The sequence below is a fragment of the Meriones unguiculatus genome, chromosome 3 (assembly GCF_030254825.1).
Source record: "Meriones unguiculatus strain TT.TT164.6M chromosome 3, Bangor_MerUng_6.1, whole genome shotgun sequence".
Classification (NCBI taxonomy): Eukaryota; Metazoa; Chordata; class Mammalia; order Rodentia; family Muridae; genus Meriones; species Meriones unguiculatus.
In genome coordinates, this window is record NC_083351.1 from 5,939,043 (window position 1) to 5,953,366 (window position 14,324).

General features: G+C 52.0%; 1 protein-coding gene across 10 annotated transcripts in view; it reads left to right on the plus strand.

Moving 5' to 3' along the window:
- Window positions 1-217: 217 nt before the first annotated feature.
- The window catches only part of H6pd (hexose-6-phosphate dehydrogenase/glucose 1-dehydrogenase), a 28,449-nt gene continuing 14,342 nt past the window's right edge, over window positions 218-14,324 (plus strand). The window contains exons 1-5 of one of the 10 annotated variants that reach the window (XM_060379029.1): window positions 226-357; window positions 758-874; window positions 9,176-9,404; window positions 10,255-10,889; window positions 12,022-12,139. In XM_060379029.1, the coding sequence (XP_060235012.1) occupies window positions 9,329-9,404; window positions 10,255-10,889; window positions 12,022-12,139 (829 nt within the window). In that variant the 5' untranslated portion in view covers window positions 226-357; window positions 758-874; window positions 9,176-9,328. Of the gene's footprint in view, window positions 363-757; window positions 875-4,409; window positions 5,075-9,175; window positions 9,405-9,433; window positions 9,804-10,254; window positions 10,890-12,021; window positions 12,140-14,324 lie in introns of those variants that run through there. The other 9 variants (XM_060379028.1, XM_060379026.1, XM_060379033.1 and 6 more) reach the window with 9 other exon arrangements.

A 14,324-nucleotide genomic window follows, 5' to 3' on the forward strand; every position in this document is an offset into this window, starting at 1 on the left:
CGGCGAGCTAGGGGGCGTGCCCAGGTCCCAGGCTCCGCCCTCCCTGCGCGCGCTTCGCTCCAGGCCCCACAGTGCGCGCTCCTGGCGCCGGGGTGAGCGCGGCGCGGGGCCGCGGTGGCCTGAGGCCTGCCCGCTGGGCTCTGACGCTGCGCGCCCTGACCTTCTTCGGCATCCCGGGCTGAACTTGGCCTTGCGCCCTCGGCTCTCGCCGCGCGCCCGGAGAGCGCCGAGGCGCGGCCCCGTGTGAAGCGCGCACCTGCGGAAGACGAGGCGCGGGCAGGGGGTCGCAGGTCCCCGCCCCCCGCGCCAGCCACGCGTCGCGCTAAGCCAGCCCCGGCCACTTCCCGGAGGAGCGAGGTGAAGTAAGCTGCACAACCCCCACCCCTCGCTTGCTCAGGGCTGCGCACTTCTTGCATCCGACGACACGCCAGCCAGCGGCCACGGGGGTGGCTCGGGGCCCACGGTGCTCGCCGGAGTCACCGATCCTCCTGATCCTCCTTCCGCATGCTCCTCCTTCCGCGGAATAAAGGCGTCGTCACCCTACTCCACCCCTGCAGGGCCTGGGGATGCGGTGCAGTTAGGTGGCGGGCCAGTAGGAGGCGGCTAGGCCCCTTTCCGGGCAGCCCTGGGGTCCCAGCGCGCCCTTGTCCCTGGGCTTCCTGGAATGTGCTAGCCGGTGCTTTCCCAGTGCTTAAGCTTTGGCAGTTGCTATCGCACGAGCATTTCCTGCATACCGACCCAGCATATTCTTTCCCAGAGGCACGGGGCCTCTGAAAGTCGGCCCTCCCAGCCTTGACCTCTTAGCCAGAAGAACTGAAATTCCATCCGGCTAATACAGTAGCCAGCCCACTCCCTCCACCGTGTCCCTTGAAAGGTAACCGGTTGGAAAACTAGGACCCCTGTGGTCTCTGAAGTAATGATGCACAGTTTGCTCGAATCTTTGAGTCGCTGAAGCTAATCTTTATTTGGGGAACACATCACAGAAAAGTGCCTGGTTAAGAGGGGCATAGTGGTGCACACTTTAATCCCAGTACTTGGAGGGAGGAGGGCAGAGGCAGGAAGATCTCTGTGAGGTTGAAGCCAGCATGTTCTACATTGAGAGTTCAATGCTAGTCACACAGTGAGACTCTACCTTAAAAACTGCTGTTTACCTTAAGCACAGCTCGTCTTCGGAAGTTTTGGATTTAACCATTTTTTTTTTTCTTTTGAAATACAAGACTGTTTAGCAGAAAGCAGCAAATTACTGTTGGCTGGTTTGGCTAGCTCAGGGACCGTTTAAGGGGAAAGACAAGATGGGCTGGTAGGGCCCACCCATTATTTCAGCATTTCTGAAACAGAGGCAGCGAGCCACATCAGCCTGGGCTACCTAGCCACACTCTTGTCTCAAAACCAAACCAAACCATAAAGGAAAATTACAAAAATTGCTATAGTCACCTGTGGCCCAGTCCTCCCAATGTGCCTGAGAGCAGCTGTCCTGGGTTGTAAGTCAGGAGAGCTCTTACACAATGTCCTCACAAAGTATTTTTTGTTCCCTGATCTGGTTTCTTCTGGCCAGCCATTAAAATGAGGTTGTTTACCCCCATTTTACAGCCAGGGAAAACAACCTAGAATTGAGCCATGGGTTTAGGGTTATACATTTACAGCTTTACTCTTTCTACTCTTGTTACTTTTTTTCACCTAGGACAACATACATGTTCCGTAAGCACCAGACCTTTAAGCTACAGCCACAGCTTGTATTTCTTTAAAACTAATTTATAATTTTTAAAAGATTTGACTTTTTTGTGGGTATGAGTATTTTGCATGTGTGTAAGTATAGCACGTGTGTTCACCAAGGCTAGAAGAAGGTATGGGATCTCCTAGAACCAGAGTTGCTGCCATGAAGAAGTGGGGAATCAAACCTGGGTCCTCTGTAAGAGCAGCATGTGCTCTTAACCATTGAGCCATCTCTCCAGCCCCACTTACTTTGTGTGTGTGTGTGTGTGCACTTGCCTGTTGAGAACTGAAGAGGGAGCTGGGTCCCACAGAGCTGGAGTTACAGTCAGCTGCATTGTTAGTGCAGGGAACTGAACCTAGGTTTTCAGGGACAGCAAGCATGGTTGACTGCTGAGCAAACGCTCTGGTCCTCCCCCTCCCTTTGTGTTGATTTCATTTATTCATTGTGTGTGTGTGGTTGGGTGTTTATCTCCGCATGTCTCTTTGTACCCCACATGTGTGCCTAGAACCCGAGGAGGCCAGGCAAGGACTGGAGTTACAGATGGCTGTGAGCTGCCACGTACGTGCTCGGAAGGGAACTCAGGTCCTCTGCAGGAGCAGCAGGCACCCTTAATCACGGAGTCATCTCTCCAGCCCTGCTTTGAGCTTTGAGACAAAGTCTTGGTTTAGTTCCCGGCCTGGTCTCAGGCTCTCAGTTCTACCTCGGCGTCCTGAGTTCTGGGGTTATAGATGTACAACCCCTGGCTGTCACACTCTAGTCTTCTGGTCAGATGGTAGAATTCTCAGGGCCCAAGAAGGGGCCATCCCAGCACTGTGCCTCTTCCATTAGTGCGGTCAGTTGGACCAGCTGAGCTCTCATGATCCATGACATGTAGTTCTTCTGTAGCGAGATGGTTCATCGGTTTCGAGGCATTGTGGGAAGTGCCTTCGTAGTGCCAGCGCTCAGTGGTAGAAGCATTTCCTGAGTGCCCACGGCCTGCCAAGCATTGTGCAAAGTGCCTTACATGGATTTTCCTTGTATGTGCCTGTAAGTGGACTTGCTCTTCTGTTCTGTGGCTGAGGAACAAAGACATTGCCGTCTCAGGTCACCCAGCTGTTGAGAGGCATCAAGTTGAATCCCACATCGTATACTTAAAGCCTTGGCTCACAGGGCCTTTCCGGTTATACTAGGGCATTGACTCCATGCCCTCCGAATATCAGAAGGAGGGCGTGTGAATCACTGTTACACACATGGACATGGGGCTTGGTAGCAGAGACCATGGAGAGACCGTTAGTGTTCGGGTGACTTGGCAGGCCAGAGCAGTGCCCAGAGCTGGCTTACGTGAGCAGCCGCTGTCAGGAAGACCAGCAATGTGTAAGCCAGGCTGGTGTCTACCGTTTTGTCATTTGGGGGATATAACCACACATTTTCTTTCTTGGCCTTTTTTTAAAATTAAGATTTATTTATTTTTATTTCTATTTATTTGCATGTATGTATGAGCACCATACATACATGTGGACAGTGCCTGCAGAGGCCAGAAGAGGGCACTGGATCCCCCAGGACAGGGGTTAGAGAGAGTTGTAAGTCACCATGTGGGTGCTGGGAACTGAACCTGCATCCTCCGCAAGAACAGCCAGGCTCTTAACCACTGAGCCATCTCCCCAGCTCTTAGCCACGTAGTTTAAGAGGCATTGGAGGTTAGCCCTAAGTCCTGCCACCTGCGTTGTCTGCCCTTCAGCAAGGTAGTTGACCTTCCTGTGTCTCAACTCACTGCTACATAAATGGCTGATGACAGTTCATACCTCACAGAGTTGTGGCAGGCAAAAGAGGGTCTGCTGCTTGTCATCCTCTAAGCCTAGCATTTGGCAAATGGCATACACACCAAAAATAGCCCACAGTGCTAATAGTGTAGTTAGAAGCAAGAAGCAGTTCCTGGCGGGTTGCAGTGTTGCGGTGCTCGGCGTGACCCTTGCAGCCGATGGTTTCCGTCAGTCCTGGGCATCTTGTCCACCAGGCTGCGATGATCCTGTGTGAATGGGATTTATTTGGCTGTTAGCTGATACATACTTAGCTTGCTGAGTGCCTGGCCCTGCTGTGGATGCAGGAGACCTGCAGTGGAGTGGACCAACCTCTCCCTGTCCAGGTTGGACTTGACTTCTGGGAGACCAGTGGCGGGCAGTGAGCAAGCTAAGCGTAGTTCTCGCGCACTGTTGGGGAAGTGTCAGACAGAGGGCTGGCGGTAGCTCCGCTGGTGGAGTGCTTGCCTGGCGTGCACAGAACACCCAGCGCTGCTTAGGCCTAAACATGGTGGCACATACCTGTCATCCTAGGCCTCAGGGGACGGGGGGGGGGGGTAAGAGCAGAATTCATGGGTCTGCAGAGATGGCTCAGCAGTTACGAGTACTGGCTGCTCTTGCGGAGGACCTGGGTTCGATTCCCAGCACTCACATGGCAACACTCAACTGTATAATGCCCGTTCCAGGGTACCTGAAGCCCTCTCCTGGGCCCTGCAGGCACCAGGTATGCATGTGGCACAAAATCATACAAAACATCCACACATAAAATAAGTTCAGTGAAATTCAAGGTCACCCTCAGCTACATAGCAAGCTTGAGGGCAGCCTAGGATACAACCTGGATGGAAGAAAGGAAGACTTGAAGGAAGGAGGAAAGAAGGACTACAGAGAGGAATAGAGTGGGAAGGGGGGAGGAGGCGTGAGGTGGAGGTGGCAGTTTGAGTATTTTATGGCATTGTCTGAGAAGGCCTGACTGAGCAAGTGGTCCTGCTGAAGTGAGGTAATGCACCATGTGGGCACCTGAAGGGGAAACTAGGTCAGACAGAGAGAAGAGTCCAGTACAAGGCCCTGAGCCAGGAGGTCAGAGAAATGATGGTGAGAAGTTCGAGTGTGTCAACCCTTCAGACAGACCTGTGAGCAGAGAGATAGCATGACCCTACCACGACTGAAAGGGTCACTCTGCTCCCCCACCTCCACCCCCTAGACTCAGCTCTGCAGGAGCCGGAGGAAGACAGAGGAGAGAGAAAGGGCCTCTGTCTGTAGATGATGACAAAGGTGACAACAGAATAGACAGAGCTGGTGGGAAGTACTGAACTCCAAGTCTCTCTTTTATAGTGTTTGTGTGTGCTCGTGTGTGCTCTCAAGTGGAGGTCAAAGGGCAGGAACGGGAGTTGGATCTCTCCTTCCACCCTGTGGTTTCTGTGGCCTGAACTTGGGACATCAGGCTTGGTGGCAGGCGCCTGCAGCGGTCCCCATATATAATTTGAAGTGGGCACTGGTATTTGCCAACAGACCGGATACCTCTGAGGTTTATGGTCGGAACTTGGTCATGTTTCCTGGGACTTGTGGAAACTGCGTTTGAAGCGAGGTGAGAGGTGTGGTGGGACATGCCTGCAATCACACTGCTAGGTGGTGCTGGAAGGTAGCAGGATGAGGCTAGCCTGTGCTACACAGAGATGCCCTCTTCCAAAAACAAAGAAACAAACCTGAAGAGGGGAGAGGAGGAGAACGGAAGGAAGGGGTGGGGAGGGGAGGGGAGGGAAGACGTTAGATTCAGGGTAAATTCAATTGGATTTGGTTGTTTGGCCTAGTCTGCATTCAACTAAGGAACCAGAGGATCAGAGTTTGGGTCCATTGACTAACTCTGAAATCAAGGTGGGAAAGTCCAAACTGAAAATCCAGGCTTGGCTACATGGGTAGCAACTGGCTGGTCAGTGTTGAACAGCTGCTGTGTAGGAGGCGGGGGCGGGGGCTGGGGCGGGGGCTGGGGAAGTTGATTTATGATCTTTGCCAATATCTGTGTTATAGATGCCCCTCTGAGATTCAGCAATATCAGGAGCATATACGGCAGAAAAAAAAAAAAAGTGGGGGCTAGAGAAATGGCTCAGTGGTTAAGAGCACTGGCTGTTCTTCCAAAGATCCTGAGGTTGGTTTGTTAGTAAGCTTGCTTCCTTCCTTCCTTCCTTCCTTCCTTCCTTCCTTTCTTCCTTCCTTCCTTCCTTCCTTTTTCTGAGACAGACTCTCAAACTGCTTGTATTGCAGGCTGGCTTGAATTCTGGCCTCCCTGACTTCGCCCCCCAGGAACTGGCTCACAGGGTACATCACCAGACCTGGATTATTTAAGTAGTCTACTTAGTTAACATTTGTCCCGCATTCATTCTTTTAGATTTTTTATTAATTTTATTTAGTGTGTTACATGCGTGCACACCCATTCACTTGTCAAGACATGCATACGGAGGTCAAAGAGCACATTCAGGGAGGAAGTTCTCTCCTTCTACCGTGTCAGTTCTATTATGCTTCTTGGTAACAAGTGCATTTACCCACTGAACTGTGTCATCCACCTTGGGGGGGCAAATGAGAGAAAGGGGGGGAGGGGGAAGAGAGGAGGGAGAGAGAGAGAGGAGGAAAGGAGGCAGAGACAGATTGTATTTTCTTGTTTGTTTTTTGATTTGGGAGTCTTACTATGTATCCTAGGATGGGCTTGAACTTTCAGCAATTCCCCCATCTTAGCCTTCTGACTGCGGGGATCACAGGCATGTGCTGTCATGCCTGGTTGTGTTGATTTTTGTCTTGTTTACTTTGGTTTGGGTCACATATGTCATCTCTGTTAATCTTAGCAACCCTTCCCTCCTCAGCCCTTGTCTCACTCTTAGACCAGGGTCTCTCTACATTGTCCAGCCTGACCTCCATTTGTATTCCAAGCTTGCCTTGAGTTTTTTGACCCTTCCACCTCAACCTCCCAAGTGCTGGGATCACAGGTGTGAAACCATGCCTGGCTTCAACCATGTTTTGTAGATGAAGTCAGGACTCAGATGGATTAAGTAGTTTCCAGGGTCCTGTAGCTAGAGGGAGTGTTGAGCCCAGTGCTTGGGACCTGAAGTTAGTGTGGTAAGTTGGACTTTATGACTTCATAATTCATTCATCCTTCCAGTCTCCTCAGCTGTCCTAGGAAAATCATGTCAGTGCAGTGAGGATGGCTGCATCACCCAGTTCATGCTGGCTCCAGGGAAGCCGTTTATGATAAGGAGATGTTGAGCTAAAGCATCTAAAACTTGCTCAAGCAGGATTGCGCTGACCTGGGTAATGGGACTAGGAGAGCAGGTGTTGGTTGTTGTTTTCTTTTGCATGTAGGGGTGTTTAGCGTGCACCATGTGTGTTCCTGGTGTCTGTGGAGGCCCCTGAGATTGGGGTTACAAACAGTTGTGAACTGCCCTGTGGGTGCTGGGGCTCTAGCTGTGGGAAGGCCAGCCCTTGCAGCCACTGAGCCGTCTCTCCAGCCCCAGGTGTGTATGCACTGAAGCCCTCTGTGCTCAGTGTTCTGGAGCCTTGCTTCTCAAAGTATGCTCCTTGGACCCCGCCATCAGCTCCTTAGGCCTCTCCCTTCATCTTCTCCAGCAGAATCTGCACTTTAAACAGTTCCACAGGAAACTCCGACACACGGTACAGTTTGAGCTGCGCTGTTAACAAACAGGATCATAGAACAAGTAACACATGTACCTCCCATGCCGATTCCAGGAAGAGTAGCTGCTCAGGTGCTTAGCAGTCACACTGTAAACAGCTCAGTGAATTACCCAATAGTGCCTGCTTTCGGAATTCTGGGAATGTAAGAGAGGACTGGTCCACTTGGGCACTAGGTCCAGAACACACATGCCATCAGAGGGAAACAGTGTTAGGTTGAGGGCCAGAAGGCAGTGTGGGCCAGGTGCCATTCATCCTCCTCGTCCTCAGAGAGGTGGCCTTGGGCTCCCCCACCTGACAGGCCCTGTGAGGCTCCCTAGCTCCCCTCTGTCCCGGCACATTCCGAGCCCTGGCTCTCAGGACCGGATCAGGAGTTTGGGATGCCGCTTGCCAGCTGGCGCCGCCTCCTTCTCCAGGCTGTTCTCTGGGCTTCTGGTTTTTCCTGCACTGACCTTGCAGCTTCTCCTTCCCCTGGGGCAGAGGCTGCTGCCAGCTGAGAAAGAAAGGCTCAGGTGCCAAGGACAGGAATCGGGAGGCAGAGGAAAATGGAAGTCCCGGTAGTCCATCTGTGTGTTTGAGAATGAGCAGAGATGCTGGGAGGACCGGGAAGGAAGGCTGGGGGCCTCTCAGTCCTTTGAATGGACCTGACGTGTCTTGTAGATGCGGCACAAACTATTGGACGTCTGTCTTACTAGAGCCATCTTGGGGTGGGTCCCCGGAGAGATGAGGAAGGAGGACTAGGACCAGGTAAAAGCAGGTACATGGCTCACGCCTGCAACCCAGCACTTCAGAGGCTGAGGCTGGAGGATTGCTATGAGTGTGAGGCCAGCCTGGGCTACAGAGAAAGAGCCTGTTTCATACAATAACAACAACAGCAACAGTCAGAGGCAAGTTTAATCCCAACTGAATGGTACCGGTAGGCTGGCCAGCTCTGGGGTCTTTTGCATGTTTGGTGATATCTCTGAACCCCAGTTTCCCATCTGTATGGACATATTTTCCTGTTTATGCTGTCTGACTTATGAAAGGTGCTTATCCAGGTTTTGTAGTTGCCCCCTCTCCTTTCTACCTCTGTTTTCACTGTTTAGTTCCCATAGCTATGGCTCCTCCCTCTCTGCTTCCTTCTGCCTTTTCCCAAAGCCCAGCTTCCATGGAGACCTGGAGGGCTATGGTGATGTAAACGCAGCACCTGGCCCTATGACTTTGACCAGAACAGGAGACTGACACAAAATACTCAGGTGCTCTTGTGACTCTATCCAGGCCTCTTACCTCTCGGATATGCCAACTGCCTTAAGTCAGGCCAAAAAAAAAAAAAAAAAAAAAAAAAGGCCCAGCTGGGAAGGCATGTTTGTCCAGGGAAGGCCAGTAAGGCATTTGCAAGGACTCAGCTTGTCACTCTGTCACTATGGAAGCTTCATTCCACAGCACCTCAACCTGTGCAAAAGGTTGAACCATCCTGTGTGGGTCTTGAGGGCTCTGGTCCGGATCCAGTAAGATCAGACTGAGAGCGTTTGGTTTTATGACTGGTAGATGGGACTATTATATTCGCTCGATACCATCAGCTATTCCGTAAGCAGTGGCTAAAAGGCATCAGGTACTGCCCTAAGCATCATGTAAAATGAAGTCACTTTATTTTTGTAACAAGACTGGACTGAGGCATCACTGCAGGACAAATTTTAGAGGAAAGTGGGTGTAGGCAGGTTAAATAATTGTTAGGTTTTTAAGGAGTTGAGCTGGGATTCACACTCAGGCACTGGCTGCACAGTCTTTTGTTTGTTGTTGTTTCAGAGGAGAGGGTTTCAGATAGGGATTCTCTCTGGCTTGCTCTGGCTTTCTCTGGCTCTCACTGTGTAGAACAGGCAAGCCTCAAACTCGGAGATCCACCTGCCTCTGCCTCCTGACTTTGGGTATCAAAGGCATGTACCACCACCCCAGACTTGTTTGTTGTTGTTTTAAAAGGATTAACTTACTTTTATTTTATGAGTATTTTTTGTATGTCTGTATTTTGCCGTAGGCATGCCTCGTGCTCTTGGAGGCCAGAAGAGGGCATCAGATCCTCCGGAACTGAAGTTAGAGGTGTTTATGAGCTACCATGTGGATGCTGGGAACAGAACCCTGGTCCTCTGTGAGAGCAGCCAGTGCTCTTGACCCTGTTGTTTTCTGAGACATGGGCTTGCTATGTAGTCCTTATGTTCCCAGGCTGGCCTTGAACTTGCGGCAATCCTCCCGCTTTAGCCTCTCAGGTACTAGGATTACTGTTGTGTGCCACCACATGACTTTTTTTTTCCTTCCTGTGTTGGGGATGGGACCCAGCATACTGAACAGTGTACCGCTGAGCACATCCCAGCTCCAGAGTCTATTCCTTTTCTGTTACATTCACCTGTGTGTGTGTGTGCGCATGTGCACGTGCACAAACATGGTGGAGGTCAGAGGACAGCTTGCAGGAGTTGATTCTCTCCTTCTACCATGTGGGTCCCAGGGACTATCCTCAGATCACTGGGTTGGGACAGGGGTGTTTATACACTGAACCATCTTGCCTGCCCCCCACAGTCTAGTCTTAGGTGTGTGCAGCCACTATCAGTTGTGATTTTTGCATGAAGTCCAGGAGACATGGGAAGAAGCGGAATGATGGCTGAGAGAAGGTAGGCACGCCCCTTCCATACCAGCCATTGGCTGGAAGAGTACCTGCTGCTGGTCCTGGCTAGCGTTCTCCCGCTGCCCATTAGCCTGTGCTCATGACTGTGACCAGCTCTGGTTGTGAAGTGGGCTGCTCTGCTCTCAGCGCCGTGGACCTCCCTGCTGATTCATGCCATTTCTCTAGCCGCAGAATGGTCTGCTTTCACCAACTGGCCGAGGACTTTTCCCCGGGCAATGATCCTGTTTACAGAGCAAGCTCCCTGCACACTGAGTTCTGGCCCAGAAGCCAGATTGTTCGGGAGGGAGGGGAATGCCGTGGGACTACCACATTTCCCCAAGGAATGTGTGGCCGATTCTTGCCAGGCAGGAAATGTTTGATGACCTAGCTATGTTACTTCCACATCATAACCTCCAGACCCGTGTCTGATCCTTCCTTGTTCCATCTGTCTTTCCCAGGCACAGGCATTTGGAAGATGCTCATAGCGGCAATGTGCTTGGCCCTTCTGGGCTGCCTACAGGCGCAGGAATTCAAGGGACATGTGTCCATAGTCCTGCTGGGAGCAACTGGGGACCTAGCTAAGAAGTACCTGTGGCAGGGACTGTTTCAGCTCTACCTGGATGAGGCTGGGAAGGGCCACAGTTTCAGCTTCCATGGGGCTGCCCTCACGGCCCCGCAGCAAGGCCAGAAGCTCATGGACAAAGCCTTGGAATCCCTCTCCTGCCCCAAGGACTTGGTACCCAGCCAATGTGATGAACTCAAGGGCCAGTTTCTACAGCTGAGCCACTACCGCCAGCTGAAGACAGCCGAGGACTATCAGACTCTGAACAAGGACATCGAGACCCAGGTCCTGCAGGATGGGCTCTGGGAGGCTGGCAGGATCTTCTATTTCTCCGTGCCCCCCTTCGCCTATGCAGACATTGCCCGCAACATTAACAGCAGCTGCCGACCACACCCGGGTGCCTGGCTGCGGGTTGTTCTTGAAAAACCCTTTGGCCATGACCACCTCTCAGCCCAGCAGCTGGCTTCAGAACTTGGAAGCTTTTTCCAGGAAGAAGAGATGTACCGGGTAGACCATTACCTGGGCAAGCAGGTGAGCTGCCGCGTGGAGCATGGCTGGGCTATGTTGGCCACCACAGAGCAGTCATCAAGAATTTACTGCTGAATGCGGAAGGGAGCTAGAGAGTGTTAGGACGCCTCAGCCTCCATGGTCCTCTCAAGGGAAGACAGGGGAGGCTAGAAGCAGGGTTACGTGAATGGCAGACCTACCCGTTTCTATTTCCTTGTCGTGGCTTCCCAGTGAGGGTATACATTCTGAGTCCCCCATGTAGACCTGCCTTTTCCACAGAAGTGGTCCAGGGACTCTAATGTCTGGATCAGGCTTCCATTTGGGAATGTTGTGGGAATTAGAATTAGCTCTTTAAATCCCCCGCCCATCTGCCTTTAAAAAAAAAAAATCCTTTACATCTTGAATTCTGTCTTGAGGCAAAAGGCTGATAACAACTTAGAACTGAATAAGGGGAGTGGGATCCCAAGTCCAAGTGTTTCAGCAAAGCCTAAGAAACAGGAGCTTGAAACAATCTGCAAGATCCGGGTCAATGGCCAGTCGGTGTGCACAGGCCTCAGAACTCCGGCTCAAGCCCTCGCACTGCCAACGGAGAGTGCGCTGTACCTGTTCTCCTTAGTACCCAGACTGCTGAGCTGAGCCACATACTGGCTAGGGAGGTGACCACCTGGGCAACTCCAACTTTTTGCATTTGTCATGTTTTAGTCTCAAGCTGTCCCCGGACCAGGACCAGTCTTCCTAAGGGTTTGTTGGCCTGGAAATGAAAAGGAATAATATTAAATGCATACAGTTTGAAGTTTCTCATGTTGCAATTTTGTCAATAAATTATCTTATTAAAAGTTGATAGTCTTAAAAGATAGGATTCATTTTTTTTTCTTTCTTTTCTTTCCTTTTTTTCTTCTGTACTGCAGATTGGACCTGGGGTCTTAAGCATGTGAGGCAGACACTCTGCATTGAGCTACAGCCATGTTCTTTCTTGGCTGGAAACCGTGTAGGGCACTTAGTCTTGAGTGCCTCCAGTGAGCTGTGAGACGTGAGGTCTAGGAGCTGTTGTCCACAGAGGGATTTCCCCTTTAAGTGGAGAGGTCTGGAGCTTGAGAGATAGGGCCCTTCCTTTACCCAAGAAGAACCTGAGGTGACCTGTTTTGCTCCGTGACAGGCCGTGGCTCAGATCCTGCCCTTCCGAGATCAGAACCGCAAGGCCTTGGATGGCCTCTGGAACCGGCACCACGTGGAACGGGTGGAAATCATCTTGAAGGAGACCGTGGATGCAGAAGGTGCGTGAGGGCTCTGGCACCCCGTGGCTCCTCAGCCTTGCCTGCCTGCTATTTGGGGGCACTCCAGGCCCTGCAGCCTGGAGTGGCAAGCCAGGCTTTTGCACAGTGGCCAGCTCAGCTTGGAGGGGGGAATCTCTATTGGTATGGAGCCTCCCTCCAGGTCTCCTGCTGTGTGCTGCTCCCTGTACTGGCCAACCTGCAGGGTGCCTGGTGGCAAAGCCCAAGTTGTCATCGATACCGTAGGGGCATTTGGACCAGTGACGTGCACCTGGTACAGGCACCTGGAACAGCTGATGAGCAGTACTGGAGGTCACCCAGTACTGGGTGACATGTTTTTACGTGTGTGTTTGAGATATCATATAGCCTAGGCTGGTTCAAAATCACTGCATAGCCAGGGATGACCTTGAACTTCTGATCCTCCTGCCTCTATTTTCCTAGTATTGGAATTCTAGGTGTGTGCTCCCACCCCCAGCTAATGTGGGTTTTATGGTAGTGCAGTCGGGACTCTTGCGGCTGTGAGGCTTTGTGCTTGCATGGGTGCTGCCAGTGTCCGGGAGGTAGCAGCTCTCCCGTGCTCTCCTCCCTTCCGAGTGGTCTCTAGTACCCTTGTTGTTTCTGGGAGGCCTCTGCTGGCAGATCTCTCCTGAAGCCACAGACTTTGTTGCTCTCTGTGGGGCTGCTCCGATCCTGTGCCGGCCTTGCTATCTTGCTCATGTGATTATAGATGGCAGGAGGGCAGCCATTTTACAAAGTACTGTATGCATGACCCTGTCAGTCTAGGGTTGGGAGACAGAGTTAGGTTTGTCTCTGCCTCCAGCTTAGTAGCTTCAGGGTATCCCTTTTGCGTCTCTGGCAAGAGTTGGTTTTATGGGTGATGCTGAATAAGGTTACTTTGAGCTCTGGCATTCTGCAACGTTAGTAGACAGTTTTTAGACGTACGTGTGCACACGTGTGTCCTGTGATCTTGTGGAGGTTAGAAGACAATCTCTAGAGTCAGTTCTCTCCCGCCACGTGGCTACAGAACTCAGGTCATCGGGCTTGGTGACAGCACACTTACACACCAAGTCATCTTTCTGGTCCTGGTGCTACACTTGAAACTAGTTTTTAGATTTATTTCATTGTTGTATGTGTTTTCCTGTTGCCTGAATGTGTATGTGCACCGCATGCACACCTAGTACTTAGGAAGGTCTACAGAGGGCACCGGATCCCCAGGGACTGGAGTTCCTGACAGCTGTGTGTCCCCGTGTGGGTGCTGGGAATTGGATATAGGTCTCCTACAGAGCAGTAAGTGCTTTTCCCTGCTGAGCCATCCCTCCAGACCCCAGTTATTACAGATTTAGATCACTACGTTTGCAACATTGGTTCTGTCATCATCATCATCATCACCATATCATAATAATTTAAAAAGCTAGCTGCTACTATGTCCCCAGTAGCCTTCTCTAAAGAAAGTGGTATGGTCCAGTGTCCAAGGTCCTTGGCTGGGGTAGAGGAGACTGCTCCTAGGCCAGCCCTGTGGCTCCGTGCTCACGCTTGGCACCGCTGCACAGTGCCACCACCTCACACAGCTGCATGCCTACCTTCTGCAGCTGCGGGAATCCCCAGAGGCCACCGCTTCCTACCCCGAAGTGTGACCTGGCTAAAGAAGAGAGCTCCAGGCTCCTGGACCAAAGGGTGGGGAGAAGCCTGCCCTTCCTCTCTCCTCCATCTGTACTTTGTGCTTTGTCTTTCTTTCCCCCTGGTTAACTCTGGCTTCTCTTTCTCTTGGCAAATTCGGTTAGTGCCAGAAGTGCTGGGCCGGGTGATAGGGTCTCAGAGGGGTATGAGGCCTGGGCTAGGTCGGGGTGAGAAGCTCCAGTATGGAGGCCACAGGCAGACGGTGGGAGGCAGGCAAGGAGTGAGGGGCATGAGGCCAGCCAGGTCTCAGAGGGGTGAGAAGCTCCAGTATGGAGGCCACAGGCAGACGGTGGGAGGCAGGCAAGGAGTGAGGGGCATGAGGCCAGCCAGGACTGGACAGGCATCTCTGTCAGGAGGTGTGTGGTCTCTGCCCCCCACGATCCACAGCAGAGAACAGGGTCAGCCCCTTCCCATGACTTTGCATGGGTATCAGGAAGTCTCTGGAATCCTTTCAGGTGTCTGTTGTCCAAGGGGAGTGTGTGCTAGACCTTGTCCTTGCTTCATCTGCAGA